Genomic DNA, 23,168 nt, shown 5'->3' with positions numbered 1-23,168 from the left:
CTAGATATCATTACTTAACAAACAGAGCCTACACCTCTTTCTTTCACTAGTTCTTTACTAGCACTCGTCTTGTACCTAACTCTCTCATAGTTTTCGAAGCCTGATTCGGCGTCAATTTAACAGAGACAATATGGCGAGTCCGGATCGAATAACCCGCCCAAGGGGATAAGATACCTGAGCGCACCCTGTCCTTCACGTACAGGAAGACCAGGAAGAAGCAGCCTAAGAAGCTAGCTTAGGCAGTGGAGAGGCGAGTCGTGTTAGGATCATAGGTGTCGTACTATCATGGCTTCGCGACTCGGCCCTGTGCCGATCGAGGTGATAGGAACTCCTACTTCCTTCTCAATAAATCCGATATCTGCAGTGGTTCGATCTTAGAAAGCCACACGGCTCAATACTGGATCAAATGGAGACTTACATTGTTGCGCGAGCGTCGGTAGGTCCTCGAATCTGGTCGTTCCTTGTGTCCGGGTCTGCCAGCCCTCGAAAGTCTTGTACTCGACTTCTACGTCCGCCAAATCATCAAGATCGGCAGGAAACCCTTGCAAGACCTGCCCTCGTCTGCTGTACGCTGTCGCAACCCGAATAACGTCAAAGCTGTCGAGCACGTCGAGCTTGGTGAGATTGATTTCGGTGTAACAATTCAAAGTTGCGGAATATTTCACCACCACCAAGTCAAGCCATCCACATCTGCGAGGCCTGCCTGTGGTAACTCCGACTTCTTGCCCACCCTGCTGTAGACGACTGCCATACTCGGCGTCGGTAGGGGAGGTTGACTCGGAGAGTTCGGTGGGAAAAGGTCCCAGCCCCACCCGAGTTGTATAAGCCTTGACCACCCCGATGATAGCGCTGCCCGGTGTCGAGAAGGAGTAAGGACTCAGGCCCGCCAAGCTTGTAAAGACACCCCCGAGACCGGTGGAAGAAGACGTCACGTACGGGTAAGTACCGTGATCGATATCCAGGAGAAAGGCATTGGCACCTTCGATGAGGACGTTATGTGTCGCCAAACCCTGGGCTCCGGAAAACTGTGATAACAGCAATGCCTGATCAACGACGTACTGCTTCAGCTCTGGAACAACCGCTTTGAGATATCCAATCTCTCCGTCAAGGTCGTAACTTTGGAGGGCCCCGTCTCCGTACAGGTTTCGATATCTCGCGGCCAGGCTGCGAAGCTGTTGCTCCCAGCCATCAGATCCATTGACAAGCATCCAGACAGGGACGCCGTGTCGGCCGACCTTATCGCTATAGGAAGGTCCAATGCCTTTACGAGTTGTCCCGATCTTGTAACGCTCAGTGTCTTCCGAGATCATGTCGGCGATGCCGTGAATGTCGAAGCATATGTGTGCGCGGTCGCTGACTTGGACCCGTCGACGGACATCTTTGAGTCCCTTTGCTTCCAGTGCCTCCAACTCCTTGAAGAAAGACCGAACGTGCACAACGCAACCGGCTCCGATCAAGTTCACTTTGCAATTAGGATTGAGCAATGCCGATGGCAAGATATGAAAATCGTATTTCATGCCGTCAGCCACAATCGTATGCCCCGCGTTATGACCACCAGCAGCTCGGGCTACCAGAGAACAGGAGCTGGAGAGAAGGTCTACAAGTTTGCCTTTGCCTTCATCTCCCCACTGAGAGCCAAGCACGACAGTTATGGGCATCTTGGTAGGCAGGACGGTTTACCACACTTGTACGATGTGAAAATAATAGCCAAACTCGCACCAGTAGGGGGGCTTATCCAGCTTTTATCTACAGGATTCGGAGCAAATCCTGGTGGATCAGTGCATGAGAGGTTAATACCCAAATTTCCGCCGACATCCCAACGTAGCGTTCCAACCGGAACCTGATAGCCGATAGAGGCCTAACTTATAGGTCCCCGAACGTTGTGAGACACACTGGCCTCGCCAATGACAAGACACAAGCTTCACTTTACGTGTGTTTAGGTTTCTCAGCTCATAAGATTACGTTGTCTTTGCTGCGTCATGATATGATATCTAGTATCTCGCGAAACGTACATATCGTCAATCACGATCATTTCTAGACCACCAGCCCAAAATTGCAATGTCAGATACTTCATCCCAGCCCCGACTGCACTGTTATAGGTGATCTGAAGGGCGCGCTCTGGAGTCTGCAGACCCGGCCATGCTCGAGCTGCTTACAATCCAAAGCGTCATAGGATGGCAACGGCTTCAATCTCAACGTCAGCATTCTTAGGTAGCGTCTTGACAGCGACACAGCTTCTTGCCGGCTTTTGTGGGAACCACTTGGCATATTCGGAATTGAACTCTTGAAAGTATCGCATATCGGAGAGGAAAATCTATAAGCAGGAGTCAGTCATTGATCGAAGAGCAGAAAATGGAAATACGGGAGATTGATTGTCCCCAAAGCTGCTCTTGATCCTGTGATTAAGCAAGGGAGTGAGATAATTACCACAACTTTCACAACCTTTCCAATCTCGCTCCCAGCCTCCTCAAGAATCGCTTTCAAATTCTGGATGCACCTCTGCGTCTTCTCTGTAATGCTTCCACAAACCATCTCACCGTCCGGGTTCGTGGGCAGTTGGCCAGAACAGAAGATCTGGCCAGCAGCTATGAATGCTTGATTATACGGGCCGGCGGCTGATCAAAGCATTTGTTAGCTTCCAAGGGGCTTCTTTTCATGTTGGAGGGAGTCTCACGAGGAGCTGCATTTTTAGTGAACACTGTATGTATGGTGCCTGATTCTTGCCGGCCATGGTTTGACAGGTGTCGTTGGTGGTGTTCGAGGCGGGATCTTGCACTCGACATTGCTGAGTTACTAATTATTCTGAGGGATGACTTCGCCGTTTCATGGGAGATGTCAGCAGTTTATTGGAAGTTCGTGAATGGTTTTCATAAACTGCCATAAACTGCCGTCAGCACCTGAGGTGGGGTCGAGCGTGCTATGAACCCCGTAGGGATAGTAGAATTAGTCTCCGTACGTCTTCATAGACTTGATTCACCCCGACGGCGCCGGCGGAAGCTCCGTCGGCGCTTGAGTTTGCCATCATGATTGGGTGTGCCTCATGACTTTGAAACACTAATCGAGCTGTTCCACCATATCAATATTGCTCCGTCTGAACTCATGATGGACCCACTAGAAGTTGCTTCTGGTGCTAGTGTTAAATCCAGGCGCCTCCATGGCTGAAGGAGCTATCTCCAGTATGATTCCCTTATCTAAAGAAGTTGCAGACCTTTATCTCGCTCTTGAATGACGTGTCGAGGCTTATCGGATGAGCTGTGCCATAGTCTGGCATCATTGTCATTTTTTTTTGTTAGGCTTGGAATGATAGAACCCCCTAGTACATGATATAAGAAGGCCTCTGGCCCAATATCCAAACCCAGCCGCAAAAACCGGCATTGATACAGACGGAGGAGATCATTTTCATTCGATCCTCAAGAGAGCTCTCCCGTCCTCCTCAACAAGCCTCCAAACCCGACCAGTTTCGCATATTCGAGTGTACGAGCCGCAAAGATGTCTCCACAGCCTTTTCAAAGCGATGCAAAGAAATTATCCGATGGGGACACTCATACACACAAAGAGCCTTCCAGCATAGCCGAGGGCGTCCCTGAAACCCACCTTGTTGTTACCGAAGCAGAGAAGCGTGTAATCAGGAAACTAGATATCCACATTGTTCCGGTATTATTTCTCTTCTTAATGCACAAATCTCACCCACTGAGGACCTGACAGTTAATAATGGTACTGTATCTTCTGTCGTTCATGGACCGGTGAGTCATCAATAAAGAGGGAACACCTGCAATAGTGCTAACTAGATTCAGGGTCAATATTGGAAATGCGAGGTATGATTTCCTGCCGCCATGGTGAAATGTCATTCCAAGAAGACTTTGCCGACTGAGATTGGACAGACTCTACGGACTCGAGGATGACCTTGGTCTAAGCACAAATCAGTACCAGCTCTGTGTCAGCATTCTGTTCGTCACTTATGTCATCTGCGAGCTGCCCAGCAACCTGGTCCTCAAGACAATGAAGCCGTCTCGGTGGCTCGCATTTCTTGCTGTGGGGTGGGGCCTCGTGGCGACATTCATGGGATTTTGTCAAAGTTTCGGCAGCATGATTGCTTGTCGTCTTCTCCTGGGTGCAGTCGAAGCAGGTCTTTTCCCTGGGCTCGTCGTCTACTTGACAGTCTTCTATACCAAGAAGGAGATTGCTCTTCGTATGGCTTATCTTTTCGTCAGCGCTGCTCTGGCCGGGGGATGTGGCGGTCTTTTCGCGTTTGCGATCGGTCATATGGACGGACTCTGTGGTCTCCGCGGCTGGCGGTGGATCATGATCATCGAAGGGATCCCATCTGTCCTCGCTGGAATTGCATGTTGGTTTCTGATGGCCGATGACCCGGAACACTGTACCTATCTGAATGACGAGGATCGAGCCGTACTCATCGCCAAACGCAACAGGCAACCTGGTTTCTCAACTTCCGGCTTGGAAATGCACAAGAAGGATGTGGTTGCCGCATTCAAGGACTGGAAAGTCTGGGCAATGTGCCTGGCACACTTTGGAGGAGACACGATGTTGTGGGGTTACTCTTCTTTCCTCCCTACCATCATCCATTCCCTAGGTACATGGACCCCTGCGCACGTGCAAGCCTTAACTATTCCGTGCTATGCTGCAGGAGCCATTTCCTACCTGATTGTGGCATATCTGAGCGACAGGACACAGGTACGCTCCCTCTTTGCGACTGGGGCATGCTTGACTTCAATTGCCGGCTATGCGCTACTCCTCAGCCCGGTACCTGAGGGAGTCCACTACTTTGGCTGCATCCTGGTGGCTCTAGGTCTCTATTCAGCTGTTGGTATCCCAATCGCTTGGCTACCAACAAACTATCCCCGCTACGGCACCAGAGTTACTGCCAGCGGACTTCAGATGACTATGGGCAATGCGGCTGGAATCTCCGCGCCATTTGTAAGTCCTTTTCTCCCTATATCACATTGTGTAACCTTGTTCTCATGACGTTGTAGCTTTTCCAAACCGCAGCTGGTCCTCGATACTATACGGGTTTCGGAACCACATTAGGTCTCTTGGTCTGGGCCGCCGTCATCTATTCCACTATGGGTTTCGTATTTGCTCGAATAAATAAGCAGAGAGATGCCATTGGAGAATCCCTGCATGAGTCGACGGCGCAGGAAATGGCTGAACTCGGGGACAAAAGTGTGCACTTTCGGTATACCGTATGAGAGCTGTCCCTGGGAAGTCATAGTTAGCTCTTTGGAAGACAAGATCGTGGGTAACACAAGATACATAGAGCTTTATATGTCACTTAGCTGCAGCTGTGAGATCAAACGAGGACTACCATCCAAAATCCTGTTGACAGACGAATGCTCAATGTTGGATTGAAAGAAATGGTCGCAGTAGTAATCTTCTTGCTGGCTTTAAGACTACCATAAATCAGCTAAAAATCGCAAAATGACCGTGTAGAGTGGTTGAAAGACAGCGTGATTAGTTCTACCTGCCAAATGGTTATAGAAGAATCTTTGGGCAGTCCCTAGGAGTGATTTAGAGATAGCCTTTCCTTCCTGGGCGGGACAATCAGAGGGCAGTTTTAGATATATCGCTCAGCCCCTTTGCAGATGCGATTGGAGCCATCCGACCTTGACTGAACTCACCCTACTCGTAATAAGATTACGCCGACTGGGGAGGAGTCCGTGCTGTTGGCTATTCATCATTCTGTTGGATGATGTATGTCACATGTCCCACAGCGTGTGTGTAACCTTATATATTCCACTTGTCACGCAGTATTCAGTCTCTAGAATGTTTGCTCCTTAGTCAACTTCGAGACCTTCAACTTCTGCATTCCTGCCATCAGTCTCGTTGGAATTCTTTTTCTCATCGAAACCACACTATAGGTTCTGAGACCGGCCTACAATGAGCCCAGTACGTATTGAGAAGCGGCACCACTCGCTCAAGAGACCTCCCAACCACAAGGTATCCAATCCTCGATGGACTGTGGTGTTTCCCGACCATGTGGAGCATGTCTGTACTCTCTACTTGGGTGTTCAGTGCCATGCAGGTGATATGAACTCTCTCGCCAACGTAGAGAGAATCATCAACGAATTCCTAAATCACCCCGCGAGTGCGGCTGAATCTATCGAAGTGTTTCGTGTTATCTTGGGGAACGACTTGCCAGCCTCGAAAGTGTGGATCGCTCATTGGACTCGAAGAGAAGTCTTCTCTGCAATGTTGGAAAAGCTCAACCTCCCGCATATGTGGCAAGAACTGGGTTCTGCACGGAAAGGAATTGGATTGTGGCGCGAATCATTTGTGACGCCCAGGAAGAGACTACAAACGAACTACTCCAGATTGGAGTACAAGCCTGGTTTGGCTCGCCTGAAGAGTGTGGCCATCGAAGCTCATGACAATACAGAATACTGGGGCGCGGGAAGAGATCGGCTGGAAGCGTCTTCCAACGACCTTTTCGAGCTGCCATCAACACTGAATGTGAACAAGACACAGCCCGAAGGCTTTGGTCAACGACTTTTTGGTGTGAACTACGACAATATGTGTCACATTCGCTCGGGTCAATACTGGGGTCTCTGTGGCCCTGAAGAGCGTGATGCATACGAGAATGGCCTGCAGAAACAACTTGTGCGAGGTATGAGGTATCTCTGGGAGAATCCCGAGGAAACAGGCACCATCGGGCTGAGGTTTGGTAGGAGACTGGCGACATATAGCGACAAGCGCAACTTGAGAGAGACTTCTGCCTTTGGTTTCCATCGCAACTGGGCTGATCTCGAGAAATGGGCAAGCCGACATCCGTCACATTTAGACATCTTCACCGGCGCCATGAAACACAACAAGCGGTTTGGGGAGGCGAGGAGATTCATGACCTGGCAGGAGGTTTCCATCCTCAAGGCGGGCGAGGCAAGTTTTGAATACATCAATTGCAACCCCAGAACTGGGGTCATTCAGTGGGTAGATTTAGCAGTCCAGCCTTTGATGTCGATGAGGGAAATCAAGCTATAGACATTCTTATGTAGCTCAAACCAGTTGCAAACGGAAGCATGATGCTGTCTTGAGGCCGAAGCCTACCCTGCCCCCTCCCCCTCCCCCTGTAGCTGAAGTCGGGCTATGTTGGAAACGACAAAGAAGTCGCTTTCCGAGGCCGATGACCACAGTGAGTTGGCCATGGGCATTCTCAGCAGAGGACATCACGGACAGAATACTAGCGTTTAGAACGGAGGGAGTAAACTTGGTGTGGGGGCCGCCGGAGATCATCCTAGATTCCCACCGCAGCATTTGTGTGGGGCCGACGGAGGGTACGAGCCACTCACCTGAACATCACACTTGGGCCGGCGGACAGCCAGCAGGAGGCACCGACGCGTCTTCTTATGACAGCCGCCATTGTTTTTATGCCACCATCTTCGGCCTTGTCCGCCGATGCAAGGAATAACAGGAATATCCGCATCTGGCTTCATAAGACCTTATATATCGGCCTTCAGAGCCTCGAGTGACGGCAGACACTATCTCCTGTTGTTGAAAAGGAGAGATTTTCTTCGCATTGGAATCAACCATGTCGAGAAGAAACCTCGCCAATCACACGTCGACCGAAGTTCATACAATGGATGCTTCTCCTCGTACCATCATCTACAAGAAAATCGGCTCCCTTCAAATTCCGCTGGATCTTTATCTGCCCAAGAATGCACGGAAGGCGCCAATACTTCTATGGTTCCACGGTGGCGGACTCCTGTAAGCTCTTTTCTCTTCGATCAGGAGCGATACTGACGACATCAGGATGGGACGACGCGATCTTCTCGCTCCTCACATGCGCAAAAGCGTGCACACCCATGGTTACGCTTGCATTTCGGCCGACTACCGCCTCGCACCCCAGGTCTCCGTCCATGATGTCTTTGAAGATGTAAAGGACTGCATCAACTTCATCCGAAACGAGCTCACCTCCTACGTGGAAGAAGACGCCTTGGATGTATCTCGTCTAGCCGTTTCTGGTAGCTCAGCAGGCGGCTTCTTGACTCTGTTAGCAGGACTCTATGTAGTCCCTAAGCCACAGGTCATTATTCCGATCTATCCAATCACCGATCCTCTCGGTGGCTTCTTCACCAAACCACAGCCTGCGCCACCGGGACGCTATGCAGCTTCCAAGGCGGAGATGGAGCCTTTCCTCAATACCCAAGCTGAACCATCCACCAGCTGCGGCAAAGTCCCAGATCCTCGCGCCCACATGTATGTGTACATGCTGAGAGCCGCAAACTTGGCCGAGTTATGGGGTGTGCCGGATGAACAAAGCGCCGCTCCGTATAGGATCTCGCGCCAGATTCAAGAGCATGGATTGCCACCTGCGTACGTGCTGCATGGAGACGCAGATACAGCAGTAGGTGTGGAACAGTCGGATGAAGTCGTAGGTTCCATGCTGGGTTGCGGGGTGATCGTGGAGTACGAACGTCCACATGGTCAAGATCACTTTCTAGACAATGGTGATGACTATCAGAACGAAGCGATGTATGCTTTCATAAACAAACATCTCTGACCGAAACCGCCTTGCGGGAACACATGAATCAATTGCAGACTACTACACTGCGGAAACGACTCGAGGGTGTCAACTATTCTATCTACGCCCATCCGACGACGAGGTTAACGACGACGAGCTTATCTCTCGAAAATTTTGGTGGGAAAACTCCAACGAATATATATGGGATCATATATCCCACATCCAAGGAATACCGGTCGAGGTCGTTGGCCACGAGTAGCTCGTTGGGACCCAAAAAAACTTCTTTTCGAGATTCCTCAGTGGGTTTGATTTCGTCTTGAAATGCGTTGACTTTGACCTTGTCCGCTTCTTGATCCAACAGGTTGATCCTGGTGAGGAGGATGCCATGCGGAGTGGAGGAATCGATTTGGGCAGTCTCTTGATGCGTCCTAACACCAAAGCTGACAGTACCTTTACTATATCGCAAAGTACACTTCCTGGGTTTGTCACACTGGCTGCCAATGTTGGCTTAGTTGTTGCCATACCTGCAATGTGTGAGTCTAGTAATATTTTAGCTCTAGAGAGTCAGGGGAACTCACATCGTAGAACGAGAACACCCAGTACCGTCGATCAGATTGCGGCACGTTGATGTACAAATCATATCGAGACAAGTCGTAGAACATGAATGAATACAAGGTGTCGTTATTTGGCCGAACCACCTGGGTCCAATCTGCCTTGACGAGGTCGCGTTCATGGATCAGAGTGTTGTTTGGGGTGTTGACATGGGCTTTAGAGATCCTTCCATACGCGTAGAGCGGGTAGCCATACCTTGAACATGTCGCTTAGCAAAAGAAGTATTGCCACGAATCTTGCGCGTACTTGGTAGGCAAATGAGGATGCCATCCTGATGACTCTCGATGTCGAGATCATGTACCTGGGAGGCCTTTGCAATTATGTCGTCTTGGTTTGTGGTTTTGCATCATTCAAACCAAGTCATTTATCTCTTTTTAATACCCTTCAAGTTCTTGCTTTCAATCTGTGCATTCATGCTTGACCAGCTGCAAAAAAAGAGAGGAGGCAAGCTCTGGGTTAGGGTTAGGGTTAAGCACAATAGTTGTTGTAAGCAGACGGGTTTAGTGCCAATACGACTACGTCAAGGGTCCTCGCCACACTTAAGATAGGCACCTCGCTATCGACCTTAAACAGCACCGATAACGACGACGATAACGTCTAGAATACTCTATATATCGTACGAGATTCGGTATCCTTTTTGCCTGTTTATAGGGTATATAGAGGCGCTCTGTACACCACGAGGCTGGCAGATGCCAGAGCACAATTTAGTCACCATTAGCGTCCCTAACAACAATAATCGATCCGCACGTCATGGTCAAGAAGGCCGACCTCTCTCAATCTGGAGGCTTTCCACGGCCTCGACAAAGATAAGCGTCAAGCATATCTGGCACCTATGGCTGTGGTGGATCAGCACTGAGAGCTAGGCTGTGGAGAAGACTTGTCGCTCCCTCAGGTATTACTGTCCTGCCCCGCAAAAGACATCTTTGCTGGGATGTGATACTCATTCAAGCCAGCTTGTGGTCGTTGGAGATCAATCCAGTGGGCAGTCTTCTCTTCTCGAAGGACTCACGGGGCTGTCTTTTCCCGTCGCACGTGATTCGTGTACCCGGCATGCGACACAGATTGTTCTACCACGAGTGCCTGCTCATGAAGCCGCAATGCGCATCTCCATCATCCCGGGACCTAGCAGCATCGACAGTGCCGATGAAAAAGAGCGCTGGGCAAATTTTCTCGTTGTATCAAGACCACCGCATTTGGCGCCGACGATTTTGCTAGTAATCTCGATGAGGTGAGAAGATCAAACAGACCATGGTGTCACTGAGTGGAATCTAACTCTGTCAGGCTTCAGAGATCATGGGACTTCCACGAGCCGGAGCTACAGGTCTTGACAAGATCGAGAAGAGATTCTCCGACAACGCCCTGAAGGTCGTCGGAGCACAACACCTGAGTGTTTTTGACGTCCCTGGGCTCTGAAAAAGTTTCACAGTAGGCTGACTGAGAAGGATGCATCGTACAGACGCTTATCGAGAAATGGATCCAACCATTTATCAAACCAAGAAGGACCTCGAAATCATCCGCAAGCTGATCAGGGACTATATCTCGGACCCCCGTACCATTATCCTGTGAGGGCTGAACTCGAACAGCATGAGAAAAGTACTAATTTCTTCAAAAGGCGGTCATGAATGCGAGCAACAACTTGGCCAGCCAAGAGGTGTTCAAGATGGCACGTGGAGTTGATCCCCGTGGTGATAGGACTGTCGGCATCATTACAAAGTGCGACGTCGTCCAAACTGGCGATGAACCTGGGGTCGGTGACCTTCTCTGGACTTTCATCGAGGCTTAACCCAAACTGACCCCTCCAGGTGATTCGTATCGCGCAAAAATCGGTGGAGAAATTGCAACATGGATGATTTGCTGTTCGCAATCGCTCACCTTCCGAGATCAAGCCGGGGTTTCGTTGAAAGATCGTCATGCGACAGAGCGGCAGTTCTTCATGACCAGCCCATGGTGCGACCTCCGCAGCACTACCACCATGAGGATAGATTTGCGAGACAAACTCGGCCGCTTCGAAGAAGCTTGTCGCATTGCAAAGACGATATGAACGGAGAGTTCTTCCTCCAGGCGAGGTTTTTCCCGAACGAAGGGTTTTTTCCCTTGCCTCCAGCGGAAATGCGGGAGGATGTTGGTTTTCCAGTTTTTCCAATTGTTATTTCTTGTCTGGGTGATATTGGTATTGGTATGATACACACGCACATAGAGATCGGATGCATTTCAAATTATCATCGTGCTCTCCAAAACAGTGCGCCGTGAAGAGAAAAATACTTCTAGTCACGACTTCCCAGTTGAGATAAAACACTCTGCATGCACAGACAGCACAACTTTTTGAACGTTGATTTGGCTTGGGCAACGGAGTCTGTTGACCTGCTGCCGGTGCCGATATGATCCCTGTTCTCGCTGAACAAAGCCCTTTGTTATCGCGCTACTTTCAAAGATGACTCTCTCATCATGCTGACCCGGACAATTCGAACGACAGAAGGTAGTGAAGGTTCAGCTACTAAGACAACACCAATATGGATGAGCCCGCCATTTGCAACTTGTGGGCTCCCTTCAGAGCTCTGTCGAATAAGATTCGATTGCCAGTGACGAAAGAAAACCTGAAGCGACTATGGATAAGCAGGTGGTACTGCGGCCCTCTATTCATCAATCTGATTCGCTCTGCTTCCTGCCATCCTATCTCACCTTGTCGTCAACGAGAGCGAGGACAGAGGCTGTGCACTTCATAGAATCCCTCCCCGATGGTATGAGTACGGTTACTCACCCTCGATACGCCTTTGCACATCTCGTCTTCCTTACTCTTTGGATCCTACTCTTGAAAGATACCTTCCGCTCTTCAAATCAATTCTCAACTATGCCTCAACCCCGATTTCAAGGAGTTGGACGGGGACGAACTCTTGACTCCAACAAGACAACTAAAGCGCTCATTCCACGATTTAACTTCCGCCGAATCACTTCACCTATCCTGCTGTCCATTTCGAAGCCTTCGTCCAACAGGCGAGGATATGAATCATCTCAACTATTGGCAGACGTATTTGAAGAAATCATGGCGGAATGTGAGCCAGATTTGCCTCAATATGCCGACAGCTTAGACAGTTCTGTCATCTCGGATAGCTTAACAGCAGAATCTGGCGCTGTTGCCACTGTGCATAATGTGGCAAGTCCAGATACCAGAGCGCAGGGCTCAGGTGACAAGCCTTCTCATGTCTCTAAGAACGTGGGACTTCTCTTTGATGGGTTCTAGGACTATAACGCAGCCTACGGCCAGCGTTATCAGGAGACGCCTCTGGCGACTCCGACTCTTTACTAAGCCGATTTTAAAGAAGACGCCTTCGGAGACGTCTCTTTATAACTTCGCGCTAATCTAACTAGGTAGTTTAAGTAGATACTTCCGACTAGGATTAACTATATTCCGGATTACTAATATCTTTTACTTAGTTATAGTAGATTTATAATTATAATAGACTAATTAGAATAAGGATACTAAAAGAGGCGCTTAAAGATGTCTCTTTAGCGATTCAAAGAGGCGTCTTCGTCGTCGCGCTAAGAGACGCCTCCGCCATGAGTAGGAGGTGTCTCCCGACAACGCTGCAGGAGGGAACGAAGCATATGAAGCATATGAAGCAGATGAAGCAGATGAAGAGAGAAGATCAAGCGTCAGCATAAAGCAGTCATCACAAGATTTACCGTTCCGGACAATCTTTCTTTAACTATGTCAAGTTTTTATCTTTTAAATACTGTTCTGTGGTGATATAGGGCGATCGTTGCCTCGCTTGGCTGAACATCTTACTCCGCCAGTTTAAGTGCTCCCCGCGTCGGAGAAAGAAGGTAGGTGGTTGCACTTTGTGCATCAGTCAAGAGCCGATAGCCGGAGCATGTGTGTATCGGGCAAAAGTCCACAGCAGTGCGCCAAGTCAAGAACACCATTGCTATCTCGTCCCTTGCCCTGTCCGGTTGGCCGAATCGCAGCCCATGCGAGGTCGAGCATGCTGTTCCGAGAGATAGAACTATAACGTGGGCACGTTACATCGTGATACTGTATGGTGACAGGCTGCGGCATGCTGAAGCTCGCACAAGGTGACGTAGTACATGTGGTGGCCGGGTGCGATAAACAGACGCGAATATCAACATGGACTTACGAGAGAGTTTCCAGCAGTTGAGAGATGTTCCCAGGGAGGGTAAGGCGATATACCGTTGCTGCTGAGCACGATGGGGGCTTGAAATCTGGCAGATTGATCAAGATCTCTATGGGCGGAGATTTAGTAGGATCAAGCATTTTTGCCGAAGTTAAGCTTGTTTTAGCCCGAGTCTTCAGCCACCAAGTGGGATTTTATGCTGTTGGAAGAGGCACTACGGCGAGTCGGTCGAAGCCTGGATCCGACACTTGGCATTCGCCCGGAACTGAACTGCAGTGCCACTGCCAGCCAAAAGTGGCGGCATATCTGCGCGTTTTGGTTGGCTGTAAAAGTGCCATTTTGCACTGCATCATCTTCAAGTCCTGACTGCGCATCCCATCATTGAAGCTTTTGCTGCTCGTCGAGTCGAGTCAGATCTCCTGCATTGCCAGTCCATTCATCCGAGTCTGCTTTTTCAGTACGCAGCTGCCAGATACCTGTGCCAGTGCCAGGATTGGACCCTTTCAACTTCTGCATTGGCGTCACTCCACCGCCTCCTTCGGCCATTTCTCTGCTTCGTCCTTAATCCTCCAACTTTACGGCTGCGCCTCTTCGCCAAGTACCCTCAGCACCCCTCAAACTCCAACCGACGAGTCCTCAGAACCATGTCTGTTGTCTCTGCAGCATTCTCGAGCACATCGACAAGTATCCTGTTCAGCGATACCTAACAATGAACCCATCGACTGTTCGTTCCGTTGTCCTTCCACGATACCCCTAGGGTTGACGGCGAAACCTCCACCTATCCTGCCATCGCCCTTGATTCTTCTGTCTGAGTGACAAGATGGCTCCGCAATGGACCTCACAGTTCTGGGAGTTCCTCCAGCAGAACGTCATCCCCGATGCCCTTGTCAAGAAGAGGTTGAATTTCATCACCATCCACTATATATACGTGATCGGCCTATCCCTCCTGCTTTCGGTCATTCTCTACGGCATTGGCGACATTCATTACATCGATGCTCTATTCTTTGCTTCGGGCTCTTGCACTCAGAGCGGACTCAACACGATTGATATCAACAATCTATATCTGGGTCAGCAGGTGGTGCTTTACATGGGGGCAATGATATGCAACCCCATCGTCGTGCATTCCGCTGTGGTGTTCATAAGACTTTACTGGTTTGAAAAGAGATTCAAGGATGTCGTCCGAAATTCCAACCTGATCCGCCGCACTCGGTCCAGACAGCGGACTGAAACATTTGGCAAACCCGATCCTGAGCAAGGATCACTGGGAGTACGGGGTCGTGCCATTCAAGTTCTGAGGAACACGGGCCGCACGGTTGACCCGATGGAGAAAACGGACGGCCGGGCTATCCATACCAATGGCAAGGCGGTGGAATCGTCCAATGAGTCAAAGCCTAATCATAAAGAGGCTCAGGACCCTGTTGGGGATGACGACTATTTGCGCCTGCAGACCACTCGATCTGAGGACGATGTGCGTCTTCCTCAACAAGTCAGTCCTGAACAGCATATCCGCTTCTTGGAGAACCAACGCAATCCTAGTGACACGACTGCGCTGCGGATTCCAAGTCCCCGGGAGTTCGAACGGGGTGGTCGGCCAGAGAATGTGAACAACAGCATCGATGACACGCTGATGAGGAAAATCACCAGCGACCCGGACCTCTCTTCGGCCAACGAAAAGCGAAGTATAGAACAGCATACACGCGCCGATGGCGTTCCCGCTCACATTACCATTGACGAGCCGCGAGTGCTTCGCGACCGCAACGATAAAGTGTCAACCTTCCCCCGGCTGAACACGAGACAGTCCACTCAGGCCAGACAAACGTATGACTCGTCGGAACCTGGCTCTAATCTTAGGCGGAGAAGATCCAATACTTTCCGTACCTTGACCCGGAGCAATACTGCGCGCACCATGGACCCGGCTCCTTACCTGAGCTGGCAGCCCACCATTGGCCGCAATTCCCTATTCGTCGGCCTGACCGAAGAACAGCGAGAAGAACTGGGTGGCATCGAGTACCGTGCGCTCAAGACCCTGGCATTGATCCTGGTCCTATATTTCTTCTTGTTCCATATTTGTGGCATCATTTGTCTCGTGCCCTGGATTCTACACAGCGGTAAATATGGCAAGGTGGTGACTGATCAAAGTCAGGGCCGAGTATGGTGGGGCATCTTCACCAGTGGATCGGCCTTTAACGATTTGGGTTTTACTCTCACCAACAACTCGATGTTGTCCTTTGGCACCGCTGTCTTCCCGATGCTTTTGATGAGTTTTCTGATCATCATTGGCAATACCGGCTTTCCCTGCATGTTGCGACTCGTGATCTGGATCGTCTCGCAGGTGGTATCCTTTGGCGGGCCGCTATGGGAGGAACTTCGTTTCTTGCTCGACCATCCGCGTCGTTGTTTCACCTTACTCTTTCCTTCCAATGCCACGTGGTGGCTGTTCGCCATTCTTGTCATGCTTAATGGCATTGACTTGATCTTCTTCGTCATTCTGGACCTCAACGATTCCATTGTCAAACAAATGTCCGGTGGCATTAAGTTTGTCGATGGACTGTTCCAGGCCGCCTCAACCAGGACTGCCGGGTTTGCCGTTGTTAACCTGGCGGAGCTGCACCCTGCGATTCAGGTCAGTTATCTGATTATGATGTATATATCCGTGTTTCCGATCGCCATTTCCATGCGCAGGACCAACGTGTACGAAGAAAGGAGCTTGGGCATCTACGGCAAAGTGGCCGACGAGGAGGAGGACGAGAGAGAGCCGAGCTACATCGGGGCACATTTGAGGCGACAACTGTCTTTCGACTTGTGGTATGTGTTCCTGGGGTTGTTTATCATTGCCATTGTCGAGGGTGGCCGACTGCAAAACACCAACGAATATGCCTTTACACTGTTCTCGGTCTTGTTCGAGATCGTCTCGGCCTACGGAACGGTGGGGCTGTCTTTGGGGTATCCTACCATCAATGCGTCCTTCTCGGCCGAATTCCATACGTTATCCAAGTTGGTCATCATTGCCATGCAAATCCGTGGCCGACATCGTGGTCTGCCGTATGAACTGGACCGGGCCATTCTGCTGCCCTCGGAGAGTCTGCAAGCGAAAGAGGCCAAGGAGGCGGAGCGTGTGGCAAGGCGTCGCCGGTCCTCTGCAGGACAGTCGATGATGTCTGCGGTGGATGGACACCTGGAAGGCCGTCGATTCCGTGCGGAAACCGGGCTTTCTTCAGCCACCCAGGCTAATGATGGAGATGAACCGTATCAGCGAGGGCGAGCAAACACCAACCGAACCCACCAAAGCACGGCCAGCGGGTCAGAGCATCCTCCTCACCATGGGGCACGACATGGACTGGGTACGGCCCTGTACAAGCTCACTTCGGAAATCGACTCCATCAAGGAAGAAAGCCCGGCGACGCGTGAAAACATGGGTTGACTGGGGTGGACATGTTGAAACCAAATTTTATATCTGTGCAGGTGTAGTTATTTTGAGCGAAGGCGAAGGTGGAGTCTTTATGTTCACATTCATACACCGGATGACATGACATTGTTGACTGAGGTCTCGAAAGAACCCCGAAACCTCATGTATAGCACTACAGCGCAGGCAAGGAAAAGGAGCTGCTGCTCGGGTGACCTGTACCTCAGGAGGCGTGAGTTACTTTGTTTTTGTTACCTCAACCAGACTTTTACGTCTAGTACGGACCTTGGAAAAATAGAACGTCTTCTGAACCCTTGTGGACATTTATGCTGATACATGTCCGTGATGCGCACCTCTCACCTACTAACCCAGGTATGTGCCTCTGGACGCCTGAGTGACTGTTTGTCCATGCATCATTCGACTGCCCTGAGGTTGGACTTTGGACTGGCCGTTTATAGACTGGCCCAGGCGAAATGAAAGGGGAAGGGGGCGGACTCGGTCATGCCGCGACGAAAGAGATACCTTACTATACCTAGTATACCCCCGTGCCGGGAACAAAGGAGTGCTGCACGTCTTTAGCCGCCAGCGTTAATGGATGCATTTGTCTCGGAGGAAGTGAAAGAAGTGCAGAATAATAAGCGGCTTCTCCTACACACGTAGGATATATATATTCGAATTGTCTGCTACTGTAATAGTGGTGCAAGTATCCAAACTTGAATGTGGTGTGGACCGCATCTCCAGGCTCTGGCAGTGACAGCTGGAGCCTTTCGGGGGAGTCTAGGTGCCATCCACTTGCAGTCCTCATGGCGAATGACTCCAGCGTAGGGGCTCCTTAGGCACTGTAGGGCCCGCGCCACGGGCACTTGCAGTGATCTGACGACATGGGCCTCAGGCTTCTCTTTGTCCTGCAACTTGAATGCGTTGCCCACTGCAGCCACTGGCGCTGATCAATTTTGCAGCCCTACCAGTGCGCCACAGCTACTACGGTACCTACTAGTATAGTAATAGGTACTAGTACCTACCTAGGTAGAGATCTGTTACGAGTCGTTAGCACTCGGCAAGTGGCGCTACTGCTACTAGTGGTGTTCAGCGATCTGTCACCCGTGCGACCATTCAATCAAATCACGGGCAGTGGCAGTGGCAGTCAATCAGTCAATCAGTAGTAGCTGCGGATTTCCACTTCGACTTCCACCCTCCCGTCTTCCAACTTGTACCTTTGTTAGGTACTCTCGTCATTCATCTCCCCGACAACTTCTCTCCTCCGCCACTGCACTGCACTGTACCGATCCCTCCTGCGCTGCTCTCCGGCGCAGTAGACGCTCTCTTCATCCACGATCGACTTCACACCCTCGTCGTATCTATTGCTGTCGATTAACAACCTACCGGGAAGTCAAGACAACTGCTCACCCTCACCTTGTCGCTCGCTTCGACCGCCCTTCCGACCACGCGCCCTTCGCTCAAGGCTCAAGCGTCGACCGTCGCATTGATTGACGCATCAGTCCGAGAGTCGTATCGCCCTTCTCGACCATAGACCACTCTCGGCATCGGTCAGCTACCTATGTGAACACCGACACTGCCACAATGAAGTCACGAATAACCTCCTTTGCAGCGCCGCTGGTCGGTTTGCTTTCTCTCGTCAATGCCATCTCCCTCGATCTCAACAGCCAGGACTCAGTCAAGTCCGCCCTATCTACAATCGCTTATGACATGATGACCCTCTACTCGGGCAACAAGACTGGTCAGACTCCAGGGTTATTGCCCGGTCCTTGTTCCTCATCAACATGTTACTACTGGTGGGAAGCCGGGGCTATGTTCGGTTCGTTGGTCAACTATTGGCAATATACGGGAGACGACAGTTACAACCCGGTAGTTGAGCAAGCTCTTGCGTTCCAGATCGGTCCGGACAAGAACTACAACCCTCCCAACCAGAGCAAAAACATGGGTGTGGATGATCAAGCCTTTTGGGCCTTCTCCGCCCTCGATGCGGCCGAAGCCAACTTTCCCGAGCCTGGCGGGGATGTACCCTCTTGGATTGCACTTGCGCAAGCCGTCTTCAACTTCCAGGCCGACCTCTGGGATGCTGCGACATGTGGTGGCGGCATGCGGTGGCAGGTCTATTCGTTCAACGCCGGCTACAACCTGAAGAACACGATCTCTAATGGCGGGAATTTCCAACTTGCTGCGCGATTGGCTCGATACACCGGGAACCAGACCTACGCTGACTGGGCCAACAAAATGTGGGATTGGATGGCAGGCACCCCGCTGTTTCAATTCCAAGATGGTACCCTGTATATCTGGGACAATACCAACTCGGACAACAACTGCTCGGATGTGGCTCACTTTCTCTGGACGTACAACTACGGCACCATGTTGATGGGCGCGGCGTACATGTACAATTTCACCAACGGCGCCGAGCCCTGGGGAACTCGAGTCAACCAGATATTGGAGGGAGCCTTTAAACTGTTCTTCCCGAGCGAATATGGTGGGAATATCATGAGCGAGTTTCAATGCGAGCCGTCCAACAACTGTAACAATGATCAGAGCAGCTTCAAGGCCTATCTGTCTCGGTGGATGGCCGTGACGACTCTGATGGTCCCCAGCACCGCGGACCAGATCATGGCGAAACTTCAAGCCAGTGCCGCAGGAGCCGCTCAACAGTGTACCGGAGGCGACAATGGCCGCATGTGTGGTCGAAGATGGTATTCTACTTGGGATTCAACTACCGGTGTGGGACAACAGGTAAGGTTTTGTTTTTTGCTTATGTCGGATGTCGTACTGACATTGGTTCTCAGATGCAAGCCCTCTCGGTTATTGGTGCCACGCAGATCAATTCAGGAATTGCTCCCAAATCGGTCGACACTGGCGGCACGTCCAAGAGTGATCCCAATGCTGGAACCGACACGGATGCCTCACCTGTCATCACACACTCTCCCATTACCACCAAAGATAAGGCCGGTGCCGGCGTTCTCACGGTAGCAGTCATTTTTGTCGTCATCGGAGGCGCTATCTGGATCATTGTGTGAAGTAAAACGCAAGGAAGCTCGTTATAATCTTAGATCATTGGAGAGGGTGGCAACGTCTTCCCATCTAGAGAGAGATTGGCTTTGGCTTTGTGCTGCCAGTCACTCAAAGAAGACCAACATGGATGGCGCAAACGAACATGATCTTGAACGAATGGGCGGAAGGATGGATGACATGATTGGGATTCTTGTATCAGCGTTCGTACCGGTACTGCGACAGGGCTTGGGCAGCGTTTCGAGCTGTAGAATTAAATTTAGAGATGTGGCTACAGAGCACAGCTGCTACAATTTGCCTTTGCCTTGATCTCTCGAGTAATGATGCCAGTGATGAATCTTCAACCTGTACAAAACAGTGCTATGTAGAGGATGTCAGCGCAGGGATACAACTGAATTGCCAGGGGTAGAAGTTAAGTGAACAAGGGAGATGCTTGTCAAGGTACAGTTTCGTACCTAGGTATGTTTCATTTGTTTTAATTTGCAGACAATCAAAATACGGTGCTAGCTCGAGTCTTGGTGGTACAGTACAATGCAGGGCTCAACCAACAGCGGCTCCTGTCAACATTAACATTTCTTCCAAACCTCTCATTCATTCTTCGGTGGTGGACGGTTGTAGTCAGTCATTCTCTAGTCTGGGGCTCTGGATTCAACTGTGCTGCACAACGTACAGTCTCTTTTGTTGTCGGCTCGTCATCAGTCCCACTGGGGGCCCCCTATCAATATCATCCACATTTCAAGTCACTTACTGCAAGTCAAGTGTCAAACCCCCGACTCCACGGGATCCATCGGCTGGAGCAGACGAGACGACAGTCAAACACTCCTTAGCGTCTGCCTTTTTACTGGTATCTAAACTGACAGAATCGAGTCCTAATAATAAAAATCAATCCTCCGAGACGTTGGTTACGTCGGCATCCACCGTGACTGTTCTCCAGAAGGAGGTCCGACCGCGACGTGCGCATCCGCAACGCAACGACTTGCAACTCCTACTTATTACTCCACGCCCATATCATTGACGCCACGCCACAATCTGTCATCAAACGGTCTGACAGTTGCGACTGCGCTCCAAGTGGGTGGTGACGCCAAATGATATAGATAAGATACAGCAAGAAACGAAACGCGGGCACTCGACTCTTTGCGACCAAAGATGGATGCCACGAGTCCTACGCCGACCGTGGTGGCCCGCGGCGCCAACAACAACAGTGACTCGGACCTTGGGACCAGTACCACTACTGGCACTGGCACTGGTTCGGGGGGAAGAAAACACGCCAAAGGTCTCTCGTTGAACCTCCCGCTTCCGATCCTGGTACCACCGCAGCTGCAAATGTCTGCCTCTGTCTCGCAGTCTCCGTCACAGTCGCTGTCCCAGTCGCAATCACCTAGTCCTCGAACCCGGTGGTCATACCAGGGTCCTATTCTTCTCGATTCACCCGCCCGATCCTCGCACGCTTCTGCGTCTCCTATTCGAGTCTCAACGAGCAGTTCAAGTTTTGCCGCCGACGAAAGGTCAATAGGAACAGGATCAGGATCAGATAGTTCCTGGATGAGGAGGAATAAGACTTCCGGAGCGGGAGCAAGAACCAGAACCAGCGCCGACTTCCTCACTCTTCTTGCAGCGCAGGAACGTCGCGTTCTCGAGTTGCGAGAGGAACTGCAAAAGGCCGAGGCGGACTTGCTGGGCCTGAAAAAACAATGGGCCTCGTATGAAGCTAATAAGAAGAGAGAGGAGGTCAAACATGTCAAGAAGCTGGAGGCATTGCCGTTGGACGATGTGGTGAGTTCGAGGTCTCCGACTTCTACTAGCGGTGGTGGTGGTGCTTTTGATGATGACGAAGAGGAGAGAAGACGACGGCGGGCTTTGGTGGAGAGGAGCGTGAGGATGAATGGCAACACAGCGGCAACAGGTGTGAACGACAATTATACTAATGACGATGGGGAGGAGTATAATGATAATAATAACGGTCATGTCAATGGTGCTGGTGCTGCTACCGAACAATTGGGCAGGAGGACGTCGACGAAGAAACCCCGCGTGTTTCAAGGTGGACGACATACTAGGACATTGAGCCTACTGAGTCCCACGTCGGCAAAGTATAGACAGCAACAACAAGGCCAGGAGGATGGGACCGGAACAATGTCGGCAAAGTCGTCAGATGCTATGATCGGTGACCCGGGAGTGCCAACAGATGGTACAGTCAGGGCTGACACCGACGGTCGCCGTGTCTCCGATGACTCTTCTTCCCGGTCGTCTCTGTCTTTAACCCGAATGACTATGACTACGACTTTGGACGGCTTGATTTCTGGCGCCGACTCGCTCCAGCAGCTCGGGTTTGGCAAGACGTATAAAGAGCTGGCTACGGCGCATCGGCGCTCGTTGCCACCCGTTGCAGCGGACCTTTTGGTCAAGCAAGGGAAACAGGTCTATGAGGGTGTGCGTGAGGGGCTGTGGACGTTCTGGGAAGATATCAGGCAGGCCACTGTGGGGGAGGAGGGGATTAATGGACCGGCTACCAACAAGCCGCAGCAGCAGCAGCAGCCGGGACAAAAGAGGTCGATGAGGCGGGAGAATGGGAATGTGGAGACTGGGCAGAAGAAAAGGGGTTCTTCTACGTCTAACTCTACGGCTACGGCTACCTCTGCTACAAGGACGCAGCGAAATCGAAATCATGGTCCAGAGAGAAGCAGAGACCGAGATGGACAATCGGCTCCAGAGTCGAAATCTAAAGAACCGGTTTCGTCCTTTTGGCGCGAATTCGGCTTGGATACTCCGCATAAACAACAGGTGCAGTCACGATTGAAAAGGCCGGATCAAACGCCGACTCAGGGTCAAACGCAAGGCTATCCGAGGAAATCAGACCGAACCACGACGCAAAGACACGCTCAGCAGAAGAGTGTTACAAGTACAGATTCGTCAACTCCACCGAGTTTGATACCGGATCTTAATGACGACGACAACGAAACGGGAATCAACCGTGACGACGAGGATGATACGCCTTGGGACGCCTGGGATTCTCCCGTCAGTACTCGGGTGACGGACGCAGTAGCACCAGTACTGACAGGACGTTCGGCTGACTCGGACACTCTCATTGCTACTACTGATCCAGGCAATGGCGGTAATAATAGTCTTGCAGCTGCAGCTTCTCCAAGCTCTACAGGCCAACTTCTCCCGTGGCCGGAAATTGCGAAACCCGAGAAACTTGCGACGAGTGATCAGCAGGGCTTGAAGTTGACCAGGACGGTGAGCGATCTGATGAAGGAGTGGGATGGGTAATGGGAGAGCTGCTGTGTCGGTGGCATTGGATAGTCCCCTAGAAGGCGGGATAATGGGTTGCGTGAGGCGTGAGGAGGAGTGATGAAGACAATGATCATGATCATGATTGTTCTTGATGATATCTAACATCAAATATCTAATGCAGTACTTTACACTTGATATTTGAGATCTGAGTCTCGCTCGACACTGATATGAGGTATCTGATATTTAGGTCCTATGCGAATGTTTATATCTTTCTGGATCGTTGATGAAATTATCTTCTCTGCGG

General features: G+C 50.9%; 12 protein-coding genes across 12 annotated transcripts; 8 read left to right on the top strand and 4 right to left on the bottom strand.

Annotated features, from left to right (window-relative positions):
• Window positions 1-374: 374 nt before the first annotated feature.
• On the bottom strand, window positions 375-1,658 carry HMPREF1120_03107 (adenylosuccinate synthetase; the record flags this gene model as incomplete). The annotated part of the gene is made up of 2 exons (XM_009157161.1): window positions 375-397; window positions 419-1,658. 2 exons carry the CDS (start codon window positions 1,656-1,658, stop codon window positions 375-377), a joined length of 1,263 nt encoding a protein of 420 aa, XP_009155409.1.
• A 509-nt stretch (window positions 1,659-2,167) lies between these two features.
• Window positions 2,168-2,783, bottom strand: HMPREF1120_03106 (endoribonuclease L-PSP; the record flags this gene model as incomplete). The annotated part of the gene is made up of 3 exons (XM_009157160.1): window positions 2,168-2,314; window positions 2,428-2,615; window positions 2,675-2,783. The coding sequence occupies 3 exons, from the start codon at window positions 2,781-2,783 to the stop codon at window positions 2,168-2,170; spliced, it is 444 nt and encodes a 147-aa protein (XP_009155408.1).
• A 326-nt stretch (window positions 2,784-3,109) lies between these two features.
• On the top strand, window positions 3,110-5,335 carry HMPREF1120_03105 (retrograde regulation protein 2). The gene is made up of 5 exons (XM_009157159.1): window positions 3,110-3,654; window positions 3,706-3,743; window positions 3,795-3,815; window positions 3,882-4,935; window positions 4,992-5,335. Exons 1-5 carry the CDS (start codon window positions 3,490-3,492, stop codon window positions 5,205-5,207), a joined length of 1,494 nt encoding a protein of 497 aa, XP_009155407.1. The 5' UTR covers window positions 3,110-3,489; the 3' UTR covers window positions 5,208-5,335.
• Window positions 5,336-5,526: 191 nt separating this feature from the next.
• Window positions 5,527-7,029, top strand: HMPREF1120_03104 (phenylacetaldoxime dehydratase). The gene has a single exon (XM_009157158.1). The coding sequence runs from the start codon at window positions 5,896-5,898 to the stop codon at window positions 6,991-6,993; it is 1,098 nt and encodes a 365-aa protein (XP_009155406.1). The 5' UTR covers window positions 5,527-5,895; the 3' UTR covers window positions 6,994-7,029.
• Window positions 7,030-7,313: 284 nt separating this feature from the next.
• On the top strand, window positions 7,314-9,314 carry HMPREF1120_03103 (uncharacterized protein). Its single transcript, XM_009157157.1, has 2 exons — window positions 7,314-7,716; window positions 7,762-9,314. Exons 1-2 carry the CDS (start codon window positions 7,541-7,543, stop codon window positions 8,510-8,512), a joined length of 927 nt encoding a protein of 308 aa, XP_009155405.1. The 5' UTR covers window positions 7,314-7,540; the 3' UTR covers window positions 8,513-9,314.
• HMPREF1120_03102 (uncharacterized protein) lies at window positions 7,971-9,538 on the bottom strand. Its single transcript, XM_009157156.1, has 3 exons — window positions 9,332-9,538; window positions 9,052-9,280; window positions 7,971-8,997 (listed from the first exon to the last, which is right to left on the bottom strand). Exon 3 carries the CDS (start codon window positions 8,993-8,995, stop codon window positions 8,681-8,683), a length of 315 nt encoding a protein of 104 aa, XP_009155404.1. The 5' UTR covers window positions 8,996-8,997; window positions 9,052-9,280; window positions 9,332-9,538; the 3' UTR covers window positions 7,971-8,680.
• Window positions 9,539-10,182: 644 nt separating this feature from the next.
• Window positions 10,183-11,126, top strand: HMPREF1120_03101 (uncharacterized protein; the record flags this gene model as incomplete). Its single annotated transcript, XM_009157155.1, has 5 exons — window positions 10,183-10,299; window positions 10,367-10,474; window positions 10,528-10,647; window positions 10,698-10,836; window positions 10,888-11,126. 5 exons carry the CDS (start codon window positions 10,183-10,185, stop codon window positions 11,124-11,126), a joined length of 723 nt encoding a protein of 240 aa, XP_009155403.1.
• A 564-nt stretch (window positions 11,127-11,690) lies between these two features.
• HMPREF1120_03100 (uncharacterized protein) lies at window positions 11,691-12,323 on the top strand (the record flags this gene model as incomplete). Its single annotated transcript, XM_009157154.1, has 1 exon — window positions 11,691-12,323. The coding sequence occupies one exon, from the start codon at window positions 11,691-11,693 to the stop codon at window positions 12,321-12,323; it is 633 nt and encodes a 210-aa protein (XP_009155402.1).
• Window positions 12,324-12,673: 350 nt separating this feature from the next.
• HMPREF1120_03099 (uncharacterized protein) lies at window positions 12,674-13,415 on the bottom strand. Its single transcript, XM_009157153.1, has 2 exons — window positions 13,219-13,415; window positions 12,674-13,086 (listed from the first exon to the last, which is right to left on the bottom strand). Exons 1-2 carry the CDS (start codon window positions 13,353-13,355, stop codon window positions 12,930-12,932), a joined length of 294 nt encoding a protein of 97 aa, XP_009155401.1. The 5' UTR covers window positions 13,356-13,415; the 3' UTR covers window positions 12,674-12,929.
• A 109-nt stretch (window positions 13,416-13,524) lies between these two features.
• Window positions 13,525-17,260, top strand: HMPREF1120_03098 (uncharacterized protein). The gene has a single exon (XM_009157152.1). The coding sequence runs from the start codon at window positions 14,036-14,038 to the stop codon at window positions 16,634-16,636; it is 2,601 nt and encodes an 866-aa protein (XP_009155400.1). The 5' UTR covers window positions 13,525-14,035; the 3' UTR covers window positions 16,637-17,260.
• Window positions 17,261-18,199: 939 nt separating this feature from the next.
• On the top strand, window positions 18,200-19,641 carry HMPREF1120_03097 (mannan endo-1,6-alpha-mannosidase; the record flags this gene model as incomplete). The annotated part of the gene is made up of 2 exons (XM_009157151.1): window positions 18,200-19,357; window positions 19,411-19,641. The coding sequence occupies 2 exons, from the start codon at window positions 18,200-18,202 to the stop codon at window positions 19,639-19,641; spliced, it is 1,389 nt and encodes a 462-aa protein (XP_009155399.1).
• Window positions 19,642-20,779: 1,138 nt separating this feature from the next.
• On the top strand, window positions 20,780-22,900 carry HMPREF1120_03096 (uncharacterized protein; the record flags this gene model as incomplete). Its single annotated transcript, XM_009157150.1, has 1 exon — window positions 20,780-22,900. One exon carries the CDS (start codon window positions 20,780-20,782, stop codon window positions 22,898-22,900), a length of 2,121 nt encoding a protein of 706 aa, XP_009155398.1.
• Window positions 22,901-23,168: the final 268 nt, after the last annotated feature.

The sequence above is a fragment of the Exophiala dermatitidis genome (assembly GCF_000230625.1).
Source record: "Exophiala dermatitidis NIH/UT8656 unplaced genomic scaffold supercont1.3, whole genome shotgun sequence".
Taxonomy (NCBI): domain Eukaryota; kingdom Fungi; phylum Ascomycota; class Eurotiomycetes; order Chaetothyriales; family Herpotrichiellaceae; genus Exophiala; species Exophiala dermatitidis.
This window is presented reverse-complemented; position numbering and strand designations above follow the sequence as displayed.